Source organism: Alosa alosa, chromosome 5 (assembly GCF_017589495.1).
Source record: "Alosa alosa isolate M-15738 ecotype Scorff River chromosome 5, AALO_Geno_1.1, whole genome shotgun sequence".
NCBI classification, from domain to species: domain Eukaryota; kingdom Metazoa; phylum Chordata; class Actinopteri; order Clupeiformes; family Clupeidae; genus Alosa; species Alosa alosa.
Window position 1 is genome coordinate 557,132 of NC_063193.1, and position 17,815 is coordinate 574,946.

The 17,815-nt window shown below is 40.1% G+C and overlaps 1 protein-coding gene across 5 annotated transcripts in view; it reads left to right on the forward strand.

Moving 5' to 3' along the window:
• The window catches only part of sart3 (spliceosome associated factor 3, U4/U6 recycling protein), a 134,322-nt gene that overhangs the window by 69,924 nt on the left and 46,583 nt on the right, over window positions 1-17,815 (forward strand). For all 5 annotated transcript variants that reach the window (XM_048243279.1, XM_048243276.1, XM_048243275.1 and 2 more), the window contains exons 11-14: window positions 6,252-6,310; window positions 6,620-6,729; window positions 9,294-9,406; window positions 14,506-14,582. In XM_048243279.1, the coding sequence (XP_048099236.1) occupies window positions 6,252-6,310; window positions 6,620-6,729; window positions 9,294-9,406; window positions 14,506-14,582 (359 nt within the window). The remainder of the gene's footprint in view (window positions 1-6,251; window positions 6,311-6,619; window positions 6,730-9,293; window positions 9,407-14,505; window positions 14,583-17,815) is intronic.

A 17,815-nucleotide genomic window follows, 5' to 3' on the forward strand; every position in this document is an offset into this window, starting at 1 on the left:
CTCACCCATTGAAACAAAATTTGTATTTTTCTGTTTTGGAGAACATTTTTAGTTTAGTTTATTTAAAGTTTATTTCAGGTTTACATCTAACATTGTCTAAAGTCTGTTGATGGTTGCTATTTATTATTATTTATTATTATAACCTTCATTTAAAGGGGCATTTCACTCTGGGAAGATGAATGTGTATTTAAATTGGGTCTTTTCTATAGTAGAAATGTGGAGTCATCATTTAAGTCAGTGCTTTCTTGACCGAGAAAAAGCCAAACGTGTTTTTTGCTCATCTGGATGAAAGCCAACAACTCCAATAATTTCCTGCCTTTCACTGCTCTTCGCTGCCCTAACTGAACTACAAGCATAGAGAGACTCATTAATGTAACATTTTGGCATTAATAAGGATTCTAAAATTAAAATGATCATTGTTTCCTGTTACACTCATTCTTGTGGCCATATATATTAAAGGTCCTGTTCTTCATTATGGACATTTACAAAAATCGCTATTTTGCAAACGTTACCAGCACATCATTAGGCTACTTGTTTGCACGTAAAGCACGCATTTTACATATTTCCAGGTCAGATGTCCCGCGAATTGACAGCATAAACATAGGCTAGCATATCCGACATTTAACTAATGTGCAGGGCGACAGATCCCCCGGCACCAGTGCCTTCTCCGTCCCCTTCACGTGGGTGTGTGAGACCTCGGCACAGACAGACGCCTGCAGTGCAAAGTAGCCAACTAGGGTATCTTATGCACTGCCCATACAGGAATATGATCGACTTGTTGAGCAATTGAACCGATTAGTGCAAATGAAAGCTAAAAAGAAATGCTCCGACTTTTTGTGCCACCCTCAGCGGCTGCCCAAAGCCTACTGACCGTAAGAAAACGACCCCCGATTTAGGATGTTGTAAAATAACAAAGTTGTTGGACGTTTACCATAGGTTAAACTACGCATGTTTAGCTTTATTTTGTCCCCTATGCCTGTTTGATTCATCCGGACCATGAGGGAGGAATTAAACATTATGTCTCAACCTTTTTTCCCCAATTGGATTCACTATTCTCTAATAGGCTACTCTAATAGAGAAACACAAAGGATAAGAAAATAAACCACATCCAGCATGAATTTGAACTTTTACTTTAAAAGAAATATATGAACAATGTCTACGGGTCGGCAACCCGCGATGCTCTTTGATCCCTCTGATGCGGCTCAGCTTTTGAAATTAGTTGATCACTTGACTCCATAACCGTAGCTGCACAATATTGTTACATTTGCGGTTCGTTGCCATGTCAATATCAAACAAAACCACCGATTTCCCTCCATTTCAGTCAACGAGAACACGTTAATTGTTATTGTTGATGTGTGCGCTTGCTGTAGGCTAGATAAGGAAAATGTCAAAAAGGAAACGTCAGCGACCACAGCTTGCGATCGCGAACACAAGGCTGAAATGGGAAAGTTTCCATCCGAAGACTGATTCCGAAAACGCGAAATGAACTGCCCATAAATCGCACACTGCAACAAGTTAGTATTGCTGTGTTAACCCTGTTTGGTTCCAGTTGCATGTGAGAAATCTTTCTTACAAATGAAAAATATAAAGACAAACCTGTGCTCACGTTTAAGGGCAATTCCGTGCAAAACTGTCACATCCATAACGCCAACACAATGCCATGGTAGATATGACAGTTTTGCGTGGATTTGCCTTAAATGGTGATGGCCTCAATTCTTGCATGAAACTTCACCTCACTGAATATGAGCCATCCAGACTACAAGGCAATCACCAAATCTCTGGTAGGCCTAATGTTCAATTTCGCCAATGACCTGTCAACAAAAATTGAGTGTTGTGTTGTTAATGATGTTGCTTTGCATACCAAAGGACACTGGAAAAATAGGGGGTGGTGTTTAGCCTACATGGGTAGCCTAAGGCCTATACTTCTGTTATTCCACTTTACATTTCGATTTCATGAGAGGATTGAAACCACTAGTCCGCCCCAGCTCGAGCCGGCCTGGGCTCTACTAACTGACAGGCAGGTCTTGCTGCAGGCCTCCAGTTCCTCAATCACCCTTAACTGTTCCGTGCCTCGTCACGAGCATCGGATTCGCACACCAGATCTTCAGAATCCCCATTTGCCATATTAGTTTCAAAATTATCATCTGCCATCGTTGTCACTTATCAGCTTTCCGCACAGCAAACACCTAGCCTGTTAGCTTAGCTTAAAAAAAGATGGCGGATATTTCTTTTAGTTTCTGCAAGTCCCACCCACTGATCTGTAATAGGTCTGTAGCCTGAGTGGGTCCCACCCCCTGAAAAAATGAAGAAAGAATGTTTGTAGTCTCACCTTCTCGACAAAGATATGGGACTTCCTGCTTACAATAATGCACAGTGATGATTTTTACATCATTGTAAGCAGGAACTACAACACTGAAATCCGTATTTCTCCCGTCTGAAGAGAAAATGAGAGAATGATGCACAACCATTCAAAAACATGACTGGGTTTCTGTGAACAGAGTAGGCTACCCAATATATTACAGACACGCACCTGAACAGCAGTCATTTTGGAATGCGTATAGCCTAAAAATACTTAGCAAAAAATACTTAATGTAAACATAAGTAAGTATATAAGTGTATATACTCTTTTGATCCCGTGAGGGAAATTTGGTCTCTGCATTTATCCCAATCCGTAAATTAGTAAAACACACTCAGCACACAGTGAACACAGTGAGGTGAAGCACACACTAATCCCAGCGCAGTGAGCTGCCTGCTACAACAGCGACGCTCGGGGAGCAGTGACTGGTTGGGTGCCTTGCTTCAGCCGTTCCTACTGGTTGGGGTTCGAACCGGCAACCCTCCGGTTACTAGTCCGAAGCACTAGGTAGGCCACCAGTAAGCGCTAACCAGTAGGTTAAAACTAATATCAATTGGCACTTGGTAATAGTGAGATGGCAAAGCAGAAAACTTGGACATCCCTTGGCCCGAGGGGAGATCAAATGCCAGTTGCCTCTCCCTTCCATGCTATGACCTGGTCGATGACTTTGTCCAGATTGTCTATGTATTTATTGCAGAGATCAGTGTGTCTTTGCTCTTGGGTTTGGCCTCACAGTGAATGTATATTGTTTCATTTGTCACTTCTGTTGACTTTCAAACAAAACAGAGAGCTAGCTCGCTACTTCCTCCCCCTCCCTCCCGTGCTGCTCTTGTGCATTTGAAACTCCTAAACGCGCATCTTGTCTGTGATTTGCTGGAACAGTTTATGTTTTTATGGGCAAGGTTTGCCCAGGTTGTTTTTGGAGCCTGGGCTGTCCAGAGATCACATTTTTTACAGAGTATTCAGGACACAGACAGCTAGCGGTTGGTTAGGTGATGTTTGCAGTATGTTTGCATAAAATGTTTTAGCCTAAAAAACGTGTGGCATCGCTTACCTTTTAATGAAGGCAAAACAAGCATAAACCAAACAGCCAGATGCCTCTTCATGAAATAACACATCGGTAGGCTATATTAAAAGCAGAAGATTTTCAGTTTGCTTCGAGATTTAATTCTTTTGGTTTGTTTGATTATAGTGCTAAATGTTGGGACTGTCGCAGGAGACGTACTGTAGGCCTATCAGCCATCGAAATGAAAGCTCATCAGGGGGTAATATTGTGGAAACTGAATAAACGTTAAATAAAAACGGTAAATATATTGTCCGTACTGCATAGGTGCGTCATGATTCTCCAAATCCTCCATTCGATTTAATTTTCGATTTTAAAGTCACAATTCGATTCGATTTTCGATCTTTTTTTTTTACATTACTATTAATGCATTCCTTATATGTTACTTTTTTTTAGCCTTTTCCTTTTCTGTTTCGGGGGGCTTTTATTTTGAAACCACTTTTTATTTTGAAACCGTTCCAACCGTGAGGTTGTAATGTAAACCGAACAAACATTAGGCTAAACAGAGACATGAACATAGTGAAATGAAACAACACAGAATGATAATTTGATTGTTTCAGCACACTCCGAAGAGACCCAAGGTTCATGGAATATGTACTTATCAATGTGCATTTTAACCTTAAAGTAATTTTATAACTAGATCATCTTTTCACTTGCTAAGTTGAGTAGGCTAAGTTAGTGTTAATTGACGTGAATGAACGACAAAATACTTCCACACTGGTGATTTCAGAGTAGCAAGTGGGGCTTTGATTTCGGTAGGTTGATGTCTATATTTTTACTGGCTGCAGCCTAAAATTAGAGTGTTGACGCCGCCGTTCGGCACGTGTGTGTGGTTTGGCTGCATTGTCGATTCTACTTTTGAGTTCGAAGTTTGAGATTGAGATGTAATTTCGATATAAAATTGAAATCATCACACCCCTAATACTGTAGCATACTGGCGCGCATAGATTCAAAGCGGCAAAAGCCGACGTTCCTAACCCTACTCACATGTGCCACCTGATGGTTGTTTGGGTCATTGCAGCTTCACTGGGGAAATATAAATAAAAGACGCGTGATTCACGCTTGAGGTCACGTGAGAATCACGCGTGAAGCCGGACCATTTGAAGTAGTACTCACTGTAAAAGCTGCGGCTATTAGGAAATTACGGTATGGATGGACTTGTGTTCCATGGCTTTAACAGAACCTTTAAAGTCATTTAAGGATATTAGACACTGTAGTTGGAGAGTTTTCTGTAGGTCATTCCAAGTAGAAGGTACCCTGGAAATCCAGAGTTCTCGCGAGAGTACAATGGAATTGTCTCTGCGAGACACTCTGGCAATGAGCAATGATGCACATTACTTTTACCCCAACATTCCGGGAAACCAGCTAAACTGATGAAGCCAGCGCTGCAACGTTTGAGGACCGTACACATTGGTCTTGTGTTATCCAATTGCGTGCAGTGAGATTTTTAAATGCATGCTTGTTGCCGCCCCTCGAGTTGGGCCATTACATTGTTCGTGGCCAGACCCTTAATCTTTCTAGATTACCAGGGTTTGGATTAGAAAGTACAGCAAACATGAAAGCCTTTTTCCGGACATGAGGTACATACATTAAAGGTACACTATGCAAGATTTTCACCTTAATAGAACTTTTAGGGAGTCAATTTGGTGGTAAACAAACTTGTAATAGGGGAATCGTTCACGTGGCATAGCCATACAGCATAGCCATAGCGAGTTGCTAACAAGAACCAGCCATGCAACTTCAAGAATAGTCAACCCGAAGACATCTCGCGAGAATCTTGAAACATTGTCTTATCAGTCAGTAGATATAGCTCTTTGTAGATAGTTTTTGCTTGTTGTTAATCCTTCGCCTCCACAACAAAAGCATTTCCATTGTGTACAGGGGGAACAAGCGACGAGAAGTAGGCCATTTACCACGGCAGAGTAAAATATATTGCGTCTCTAGGGGGATAAAAATTCCTGAAACTGCATAGTATCTAATTTGGTAAAGAAACTTAGTCAAGCTAGGTTTCTATTTTAGAAATAAGGCAAGAAAAGAACTTGTGGCAGCCACATTTATATCTGTACTAGATTATGGTGACACTTTTTAAATGCATGCTGCAAAGTCTGTTACGCTTGTTGGATTCTGTCTATTATTCTGCGTTACATTACGTTATCATTCTGCCTAAAAATGCAACAAAAACGCATGAAGATTGTAATTAATCAATGAAAAATGGTAGTTAATAAAATAATGAATAGTAAACCAGAAATATAATGACGGGCAGACTGTAAAGACAATGACGTAATGACAAACACCAGAGGAAATGTCTATTTAGTGTCTGGTTGCGTGTCACAGCTCAGTCTAAGTTAAAGTAAATTCGGATCGGCCCATAGATCTGCAAATTTTTCCGATCCCTGATCCAGCTATTTTGTCAATATCGGGGCCGATATCCGATCCTAATATCGGATCGGTGCATCCCTAGTAATAAGTCAAAGACTTTCAACTATCATTCTGTGTTTGTGGTCAGATATTTGATTTCTGTAAATCATGAGCAACACAAATGTTACTCACCATGATGAGCAAAAAAGAGGGTTCTGATCTTTGTTTTAGGAAAGTAGGATGTTGATTGGGTACAATTGTGTGAACACACTTCTGTGAAAATCCAATGTAAAGTGTATACCTACCCCTGGGGTTTCAAAGGTTTCTTTCTCTTGAATATTTCTACCTGACTTTTGTCTCCTTGACAAAGATTTAATCTATTGTCTATAAGTCTAGATGATCACCTGTGTATAAAATATACAGTTAGAGTAATGAAATACAGTCTTGTCATACTGCAAATGCTATGTCTTGTAGGGTTCAGTGGAAGTGAAGACCTGTCATGCACAATAATGCAGATATGGGCAAGGATAGAGGTGAGTAGAATACATTCATCTGTTTCTGCATCTTCTTTTAAGCAATGCTTACACATATCAAAACCAAACTTGGTACATGGTACATCCCGTTGGTGAACCACACCTGAGCAAGCACACTTTGCAGTTCCTCGGAAATGATTTCTAGTTACATGTGTGATTGCGGGTGTGATGGTGGGAGCTAGGTCTTGGAGTAGGTTGGTAGGAATAGGGTCCATTGGGCATGTAGTAGGGCTGTTACATGTTAAGAGTTTAAACACTTCACTCTCAGTGAGAGGGGTGAATGATTTACATTTTACACATTCCTCTCAGGCCTTGCATTGCAGGAACATGCAAAAAGCAAGAGAACTTTGGGACAGCATCATGACTAAAGGGAAAGCCAAATATGCCAACATGTGGTTGGAATACTACAACCTGGAGAGGTGAGCATTGAGATAATTTGAGGCCATGTTTCTCAGTTTCTGTATATTTGTGTTCTATGGGTTCTTATTAGGATTCATTTAGGATTCATTTACTGAGACGCTTCCTTTTTAGCAAAACCTTCTTTTCTCTCAAGAGAATTTCTGGATTCACTGTAAATAGACTCCAGTAATTGTGGGCTCATATAGGATTTTTCAACGCTTTATTTTGTTTTTTTTTTTAGTTTCTCATCCACAATATTGTGTACTTCACCAGTCCAGATTTTACTGATCCACATGGAACTTAAGGCCCGTACACACCGAGTCCGATTTTTCGGACGAAATATTCACACAAAATTACGCAGCCTATTAAACACATGCATTCATATAAGTCTGTACACACCGAGGACGAAATTCGTTTGAAATCTGAAAAAACATTTTTTCAAGCGGTCTCATTTCATCGCGAAAATTTAGCATCTTGAAAAAGAGCTGTTGACCAATCAAATAATGATTTTGCAGGGTTCCATTGATGTCACAATAGAATGACGAGCAGAAAAAAAGCTGATAGATTGAGTGATCCTACTGCTCACGATGACTAGTCTCCTTAATAGGCCTATATGCCAAAGTTACAAAGAGTTTACGTTACAGTGGAGTCTCTCAGGTGTTCAAGAGTACTCCTGACGAACTTCTTACGTAGTGCGAACTCCTTACAGACTGCTTTCCCCACTTCTTACCACCGTCCCATTTTACACTCAACCAAAAAGAATGAAATCTCACTACAGCAGTGAACAGAGGGCTTCTCACTGCACATATTTGCAATGGAAAAAATACAATATGCATTCATGGAAATGGAAGTTTTAAGAATAGGTCATGATGGGCTGTGCTGCTAACAACAGCATTATGTCCAGGGTTACCACTATTGTAATTTTGCCTCACATTTCCTGGTGCGTTAACTTTGCTTTATGCTTCATAACTGAAGTAGCCCAATGTGGAACTCTGAAAAACTTTCTGTGGATCTTATAAAGGTAAGCTAATAACTGGTAGGTATCATTATTAGCTTTTGCTGTGTGTTGGATCATCGTCATACAAGCTGATCAATTTTTACCACAATTTTTACATGGTATAGGCCTACCTCGAGTCCAATATGCGGGCACCCCTGGCTGCAGCTTGCAGATCGGGGCTGGGCTCAATGTGGGGCAGAGCGCAACGTTGAGCTCAGCCCAAAATCAGCTCGTCATTCCCTGCTGACCTCTCTGTGTCCGTCTATTTACCCGGACTCGGAGTTCAAATTTTTCTCAAGGAAGAATGCTTAACTCTATAAAAGCGTATCCTCCTCAAACTAGTGCCAACGTTAATCATGTCCCTTCCCGCCTAGCGTTAGAATCTGGTTGCGTGTGTGTTGTGTAGTGGGGTGGGTGTATGGGTGCACTAATGAGCCCAACCAACTTATGTGTTCCGTCAGTGGTTCTGCACAATTATCACAATAGCACAAGTATTAAGATTTAATTTCCCCAGCACCTCTCAAGCCAATACACGGTTCCATGATTGATCAAGGCTATAATCTGTTTCAAATCTTGATGATTTTGAGTTCTCCCTGCTTACTGAAAGTCGCTGTGTGAACCTGCGTGACGTGAGTGCGAAATAGAATGCAAAATATTAAAATAATCGCATCGGACTTGGTGTGTACACTTTGAGTGCGAAAATTTCGCACATGAATTTTTCGCATTTTCGCACTGTTATTCCGTATTGTATCTGGTGTGTACGGGCCTTTAGTGTGTTTGTATCCCCAGATGGCTAATCACAAATATAAAGTTTGTATCCCTAGGTCAGCATGTCCTGCTCATATCATATTACGTTTGTATCCTTAGGTCAACATGTCCTGCTTTGTGATAATGAGAAAATTAATCACTATGTTAAGCCCCTAACTAGGCTCAGAAAATCATTACACTTCTATGCTACCGTGGCGAGGGTCCTTGCAGGCAAACCAAAGTATGTTTACCTTTGTCAGTGTAAAGAAATAGTACCAAAAAGGATTGTATAGTCAGTGCATTACCTTACTATTATTCCAGTCGTTGCCATCTTGTGAGAAAGAAAGACCTTACAGGGAATGAATCCTGCATGCCCACACAGGACACAGACACAAAAGAATGAGCCACATCCCTGGCACTGTTAGCTCTGCACCATGTGTCATTGAATTTGAGGAAGGTAATGAATGATACAAAGAATTGACCATAAAGTTTCAGTGGTGCTGCCATGACATGTTTAACTACACAATAGATAGAAGTCATTCTAAAATAGCCTACTATGATCTCTGTTTAGTGTTGAGCTAGGTTAAGTGTCACAAATAGCCTTTTGCAAAGCAAAGCATGCATTGCTTTGCATGCACTGTAATAATAAGAAGTATAAGAAGCCTAGGAATATATTTTTATGCACTGTCATTACGATGTGTGTAAGATCAGATTCAGAATTTAGAGTTGATTGGGCTTTTATTTAGAAAAGGAAAATGTTAATAAATTACTTTTTAAAATCAAGATGGGTAATAAATTATTTTACATATATTTCACGTTTCTTCATGTTTGTACCTGCAGATCCTATGGTGACTCGTTACACTGTAGGAAAGCCTTGCACAGAGCAGTGCAGTACACCTCTGACTACCCAGAGCATGTGTGTGAGGTTCTACTAACATTTGAAAGGGTTGAGGGTAAGTGCTCTCTACCTACATGCTCAATAACCAGTCATTTGTTTCATAAGATGGACCACATGAATTCATGTAAAAGCCAGTTAAATTGTTACCATGTAGATGATCTTAAGGAAGGTGTTATGTTAGTCTGAATGCCATGCTAAAACTGGGCAAAACACAAAAGAACACGTACACCATGTACTTATCCATGTGTATACATTGACAAAAAGTCTATCAACTATTAACTAAAATAAGCTAATACGTTTATGGATGTTACACCAGTAAGAAAGTTTGTTTTATTGTAATATGTTGCAACTGTAAATTTTTCATGAGGATTTGCTAGATACATAACATATAACATATAACATAACATAACATAACATAACATAACATAACATAACATAACATAACATAACATAACATAACATAACATAACATAACATAACATAACATAACATAACATAACATAACATAACATAACATAACATAACATAACATAACATAACATAACATAACATAACATAACATAACATAACATAACCCCAAGGGGAAATTCAAGGTCCCAGTAGCTTATGACACCACACACAACAACATAAATCGGATGATAAAAAAACAAATCCACATGACTAAAATGGACAGTAAAAAACACTAATGATACTAAACCAAGGATCCACATGAATGTACTGTACCGTATAAGCATGAGGCATATGCAGTGACAGGGCAGGGACTGACCCTGTGATTCAATATGCCGTGGTAAGGTGCTCAGTAAGGTGTGTGTCATGGTGGTCAAGTATGATGTGATGTTAGACCACAGTCTAGACTGGGATATGGAGGGGTTGTACATATGGGATAATATAGCGAGTAAACAGTGTAGACAGTGTAAGCAGTAACACAGTGGGCTAGTGGACAGTCAGTACAGTCAGAGGTCACTGAAGTGTAAGTGTAGAGGGAGGTGTGGAGGCAGATGGACTATGCAAAAAAGTATAATTCTCCTCTTCCTTTAAGTGAAGCGTTGAAGAGTTGTATGGCCCTGGGGACAAATGACTTCCTCAGTCTGTCAGTTGTGCATGGCAGTGAGCGTAGTCTCCAACTGGTCAAGCACTTCTGCTTTATGATAGTGCTACCAGTCACCATGAAGGGGTCAATGTGGAGGTGGTAAGCACCTACAAGTAAGTCCCAAGTCTTAGCAGTCAAGTCCCAAGTAAATACAGAGAAGGGCAAGTCGAGTCCAAGTCCAAGTCACATCAAAGCCAAGTTGAGTCCAAGTCCAAGTCTCCAAGTCCAAGTCACATCAAAGCCAAGTTGAGTCCAAGTCCAAGTCACATCAAAGCCAAGTTGAGTCCAAGTCCAAGTCACATCAAAGCCAAGTTGAGTCCAAGTCCAAGTCACATCAAAGCCAAGTTGAGTCCAAGTCCAAGTCACATCAAAGCCAAGTTGAGTCCAAGTCCAAGTCACATCAAAGCCAAGTTGAGTCCAAGTCCAAGTCACATCAAAGCCAAGTTGAGTCCAAGTCCAAGTCACATCAAAGCCAAGTTGAGTCCAAGTCCAAGTCACATCAAAGCCAAGTTGAGTCCAAGTCCAAGTCACATCAAAGCCAAGTTGAGTCCAAGTCCAAGTCACATCAAAGCCAAGTTGAGTCCAAGTCCAAGTCACATCAAAGCCAAGTTGAGTCCAAGTCCAAGTCACATCAAAGCCAAGTTGAGTCCAAGTCCAAGTCACATCAAAGCCAAGTTGAGTCCAAGTCCAAGTCACATCAAAGCCAAGTTGAGTCCAAGTCCAAGTCCCAATCTTTTTTTAAGTCCTAAACAAGTCATCAGGTACTCTTCACTAAATTATAATTTGATCATAATTTTAGCGCTTACATCTAATCCACAGTATTTTTTTTTTATAAATACAGATTAAAATATGTTCAATGTTTGTTTTGTAATCTTTTACGACATGCGCATACCTGTGTAATATACACATGTGCATACCTGAGTAATCTGTACAAAACGGATAGCTACATGACACTCAGCACAGCTGCAAATATATATATATATTGTTTTTCCAAATTGTGGAGCCCACTGTAAGGATGAGTAATAATTTGACTGATGGCATTTCACTGCGCTAGGCCACAGATTTGCCTGCAAACAATTTATTAGGCTGTCTGCCAGTGGCGACTCATAAGGGAAGCCAAGGTCAACACTTTTATATTATTTAAAAGATAATAATGACAGTAATTTTGTATTAATTAAGTATTCATTTCTTAAGAAATACTACACATTTGATGCTGTTTATCTCATTTGTAAATGGTGCACTGTCACTTTAAGCCCATTGTGTGCCACTGTCCACACGTTCTCATAATGATCTTTTTTTACCAGCTCCATTCAGCCTATGGCTAGTCCACAAGCTCAAACATTGTTTGTGCCACATGTATAGCACAATATTAACAATGATAAGCGTGATATTAAGTTGGCACAAACAGCTTTCATTCCTTTGGAGAAGCATGTATGACATGATGCTTGCTTGGCATGTTCTGTTTGCAATTAAAAGTGAATTATGAGCCTGGTAGCCAGTAGCCACCTAGCTACAGTAGCTGAGTGGAATGCGTTTCAATCGGCATATCATGTGCTTCATGTTAATAAATTATAGAATACTTCAAGACTCACCAGTTCCATTACACAAAGGCAAAGACAACTCTTCATATTCTTGTCCACTTTCCAAATCACAGTGGGTGCAGCTAGTATGTCATAGTGACCTGGATCTCATAGTTTATAACAGTAGGCTAGTGAGAACCGGATAAATCTCGTAATCTCTCTAATCTCGTATTTGTTGCCTTCACGACTTCCTTTTATATGTTTCTTATATTTAAAAGAAGATATCAATCATCATCAACAATGACAAGCCAGCTGGAACCTACTCGTTTTCTCTCCCTCTCGTGCGTGCTTAGATGAGTTCTCAATTAAATGCTGTAGGCTAGCATAAGTTCAAGTTGGATCTTCATGGAGAGGTCTCGAAAAGTATCATCTTTATGTAACATGCTGTTGGTGCATTTTAACATTGAACGTTCTCTAACAAGAGTGCAAATCAGTTTGCAGTAAGGCTACTATTTATTGGCTAAATGTTGGTCCTTCCTCTGTCTCTTGGTGCCCTACACACAGTGCGTAACGCGTGTGGGGTTAGCGGCAGCACTGAACTGTGCTTTGGCCGCTTGTCTCCGCTATTTTTTTTTTTTTTTTTTTTTTTTTTTTTTAGTCGCGGAGGGAAAGCGTCTCTGGGGTGACTGGTCCACGATCAGGAAATTTAGTTTTTGATTCGAGACATGTCAAGTCATCACAAGTCAAAGAGACAAAGTCTGAGTCAAGTCTCGAGTGAATAGTATTCAAGTCCAAGTCGAGTCGCAAGTCATGCCGAATTTTATCAAGTCAAGTCTGAAGTCATTAAAATCATGACTCGAGTCTGACTCGAGTCCAAGTCATGTGACTCGAGTCCACATGTCTGGTCAATACTGAAGCACTCTACAAGAAAGGGCAGAGCAGGCTGTTCTTCCTGAGGAGGCTGCGGTCCTTCAATGTGTGCAGCAAGCTCCTCAGGATGTTCTACCAGTCTGTTGTTGCCAGCGTCCTCTTCTATGCAGTGGTATGCTGGGGAGGAAGCACACAGAAGGATGCTGGGCGACTTGACAGGCTGGTAAGGAAAGCTGGCTCTGTAGTGGGAGCTGAACTGGAGTGCATCACTTCAATATCTGATAAAAGGTCCCTGAACAAACTGATCAACATTTTGGACAATGTTTTGGACGCATCAAATTCAAGTCTCTAACGCTTGCCTACAAAGTAGTCTCCGGTTCTGCTCCCACCTACTTGAATGCCCTCATACAGACTTACACTACCTCCAGACCGCTCAAGGCCTCCTCTGACTAAACGGCGTCTAGCTCTACCACCGTGCACGCTCAAGCCAATCAAACTTTTTCTCATCTGTTGTTCCTCGTTGGTGGAACACACTGCCAGTTCCTACAAGGGCAGGGACATCCTTTTCCACTTTCAAAAAACTCCTGAAGACCCAGCTCTTTAGAGAACATCTACTCTCATAGCAACACTTACAACAAGTCTTACTGATCCTAGCACTCACCAGCCGTTTTAAACTGACAAGTAACTGCTAAAAACAGCACTCACCGGCCTTATTCTTACTGTACTCTAATGTTTTTTTTAAACTGTCCTAAAATTGTGAGAATTGTTCTAAAACTTACTGTTTACCATGTTGTTAGTCGCTTTGGTTAAAAAGCGTCAGCCAAATGTAATGTAATGTAATGTAATGTAATGAGTGTCATCCACTCCACAGCACTATTACAAAGCAGAAGAGCTTGATCAGCTGGAGGCTTAGCTCACTGTCTTGCACAACAGATAGAATGAGGAAGTCATTTGTCCCCAGGGCCATTGAACTGTTCAATGCTTCACTTAAGGGAAGAGGAGAGATATACTTCTCCGCATTGTCTGTCTGCCTCTCCACCCTCTCCATGTTTGTGTACTGCCCATCACTAGCCACTTTTTACCATTGTCTTACTGCTTCACTGTTTGCATGCTATATTAGCACATATGCATAACCCCTCTCTCCATCCCACAGCCGGATTGTGGCCACACTTATACCTATACTTAATACTCAATGCTTTATAATCAATACTTGTATAATGGCTGTAACCCTATTACATCAACCCATTCTTGCACTGATATAGTTTTTTTATATTACCTTGTCTACTCTCTTGTGTCTTTTATTTGTTTTTTATTATTATTATTATTATTATTATTATTATAATTATTAGGATCTTTACATTTTAAACTATTCCTTCACTTTTGCCCTTTTATACTTTTATTTGCTATTATTGTTTGCTTTTGTTTGAATGCACATTGAATGACCTCTGTGTATGAAATGCGCTATATAAAAAAACTTGACTTGACTTAACTTTTTATGGTACAAGACACCAATGCACTATGTCTCCTTCCATAAATGAGATTTTAATGAATAACTGAATGGCTTGCAAATTTCAAATTGGCTTTAAATGCGCAGATATGCTACCTCAAGTATGTAATAATTGTGTGATTGAGTTCCAGGTCATTCTTCTGACAAGTGTCTCCATGTTGCCTCAGGTACTTTGGAGGACTGGGATTCTGCACTTTTGAAGACAGAAAGCAAACTCTCCCGAGTCAGTGAGCAGAGGGCCAGAGTAAGAAACCTGCCTCTTTCCACTTGTCATTGTTAATTCATGCCCTATATCTCTTCAGTGCTTCCCACAGAATTTGATATTTGATTCTATTTGTGGTGGCAGTCGCCTTGGGGTGGGGGTTGGGGGGTACCCCAACAATACATTGTATTGGTGGTGTGTAGGTTTAATTTCTTTTTCTTGCAATAGTATGCAACATTTTAGCCAACTTATAAGTGTTAAATCCACTTTCTCTATATTGATCTGATCACTTGGTCTCCAAGTGCACCGACAATGAAAAATGCATGTCACATTTCAGACATTAGTTTAGCAAGTCATACACAGGAGTAGGGCTATAATGATATGCATATCGAAACCAAAATATCATATCCACAAACCTGTGTCGCGGTGTGAGAAGGCAGAATCGTGACACACCCCTTCCAGTGTTTCCCGAAGCGCTTTGCAGCTTAAGCCGGCCTTACATTGTATGATTTTTGTGTGATTTCACAGTAGGCGACTAAATTTCCAAAGTCGGACAGAAATCATGGTTGTACTAGAGTTGTACTAGAGACGCGCCGCGCTCCCGTCAACTAAAACGTTTAGTGTAACGTTTAGTGTTTGAGTTCCTGTTTATTTATTGCACGATGGGAAATAATTTAAAGGAATCTAATTGTAGTCTTGTAAATACTGACCCTGCAGTCAAGGCTTTCAGTGCTTTAGTGTTAATTTCGTCAGACGAGACGAAAAGAAATATGTTCGTCAACGACCTTTTTTTTCATGACTAAGACGAGACTGCAGTAATGTCCTAAAACACTGACTAAGACTATCTTAAGATGCATTATTGTTGATGAAAAAAGATGAGACTAAAATGTTTTGCATGAAATAAAAACGAAGATAAAATCTCTCCATTTTCGTCTACAATATGAGAAGACAGAATATCTAGCTGTTACGTTTTCAAAATATTCCGAATGAGTTCATACGCAACAGCCTTCCTGTAGGCTAGTCTACATGCTGTTGCTGCAACCCTGTGGCTGCAACACGAAACTACATGGAACAAGAACACTGGAGATTTCTGCCAGAGTTAGCAAGATAACTACCTAAGCTTTATGCCACAATGCTACATACCCAGAAGTTGAAGTTTCTCTCATACAAATTAACATCCCCTAGAATGTCCATACGAAAATGTTCATCATGTGTAATGTCAACTATTTAACTAGTTAGACTGATGATGCAAAGTTTGCTAGCAAGTAAGCTAATATGGAAAGTTAGCTATGGCTAAGATGGAGAGTCTGTTTGGGGAATGTGTTGTGTTTGGGCGCATATCGCCATCTAGCGAGGCGGAGTAAAACTTTAATACTTTGGCCTACGACAGTGTTTCTCAACAAACTTTTTCAGTTTCCGGACCACTTAACTAACCCTAGCTAAAAAAATAGGCTTACTCACTGAACCACCTTGCTTATTGTCTTTGCACTTTGCTTATTGTGTGGATTCATACTGTATGATTTAAACTGGCATATCTTACATAGACAGTGTTGCAGAACTGTTTTTACATACAAGTTGGTTCAATATTGCAAACAACTCATCTAAATTATATTTTACCACGTCTGCTCGCGGACCACTTGGGATAGCTTGCGGACCACCAGTGATCCCCGGACCACACTTTGAGAAACACTGGTCTACGAATATGACGGTGGTCCAGTCAAATCTTTTACTGTCTATGGTCAAATCCCAGCCGAGCTATAACTGTAGCTCGACTTACCTGTGCATGTAAACATACTGACTGACAAAAAATCAGAATGAGTAATTATAACAGACGAGTAGCCCTGTGGACACACAATATTGTTGGAAAATTGAGATGTGTGAAACACTATTTGACTCAAATGGTAATCAGAAATAATTAATGTGTTGACTAAAACTGACTAAGACTAAGATACTTTTAGTTTTCTTTTGACTAAAACTAGACTAAAATGACGAGACTTTTAGTCGACTAAAACTTGATTAACAAAAATGATATTTGAATGACTAAATATGACAAAGACTAAAAAGGACATTTTGTCACAAGACTAGGACTAAGACTAAATTAAAAATAGGTGACAAAATTAGCACTACAGTGCTTTAGCGTCTCCCACCTTAATTACCGGTACATCTCCGATACCGATACTAATACTCTCTTTCTCGCTCAATGGACACGCCCCTCAGCATACACATTTAATCCAAATAAAACAGTGGTTCCCAAACTTTTATCAGGCATGTACCCCCTGAGAGATTATGATATTCCGGAGTACCCCCAGCACCACCAATTGTTAACAAGTGTTTTTTTTTTTTTTTAATTGTTTTATTAGTATTTATTTTTATCAATTTTGTTGAGAATAGTGAATAGGATCATAAACATATACAAATCTCATCAATAGTCAACATATGATAGGCCTACAAATGTGCTGAATATAATGATTTTAAATAGATCTGCACCTAATCTCACACACAATCGTCTTGTTGAATGCAGTGATCTTATCTGCTAGGTGCTTGTCTTTGCCTTGTAACTGGAGATTTAACTCATTGAGCTTTCCAAATATATCGCTAAGATAGGCCAGCTTCGTCAAGAAATGTTCATTAGTGAACGTGCTTGCAGATTCAAACATGCGCTCTTCCTCCAAGAAGAGGCGACTCGGAGCTCAAACACGCGACAGCACTTTACCTCTGGAAAGCCACCTTGCTTGGCTGTGAAACAGTACAGCCTTTTGGTCAGCTCCCATCTCCTGTCAAAGTGCGGAGAATAGACACGCTTTTAAGGGCCGGGTCTTGATGAAATTCACCACTCTTACAACCTTTTTCAAAATCTCATTCAGGTCGGGACTATAAGCTGCCTTGACACGAGCGCTTCCCTATGAATAACACAGTGCGTCTATTGCGCATCGGGGGCTACCTGGGCCTAGGCTACAGATAAAAAATAAATAAAAATTAAAAACTCCGGTTTTTATGTCAGTTTGCGCCCCACCTGGCATGTCTCCGCGACCCACAGTTTGAGAAACGCTGTTTTACCATCTCTTGTCTCCACTCTCGAATATTTTGTTAATGCGGAGAAAATACGTTTTTAATGTGCAGTGCAAATGAGTGTGTTGTTGCAAACTAGGGTTGTTTCATAGCAACAGCCACGATGAACGGTAACAAATAGGCTATAGCCTAGGCTATGTAAGGCTAAAGAGTCATATCGTGTGGAGTTTATTGTTTCGTTTTGGCAAGTAGCCGTGTAATAAGCA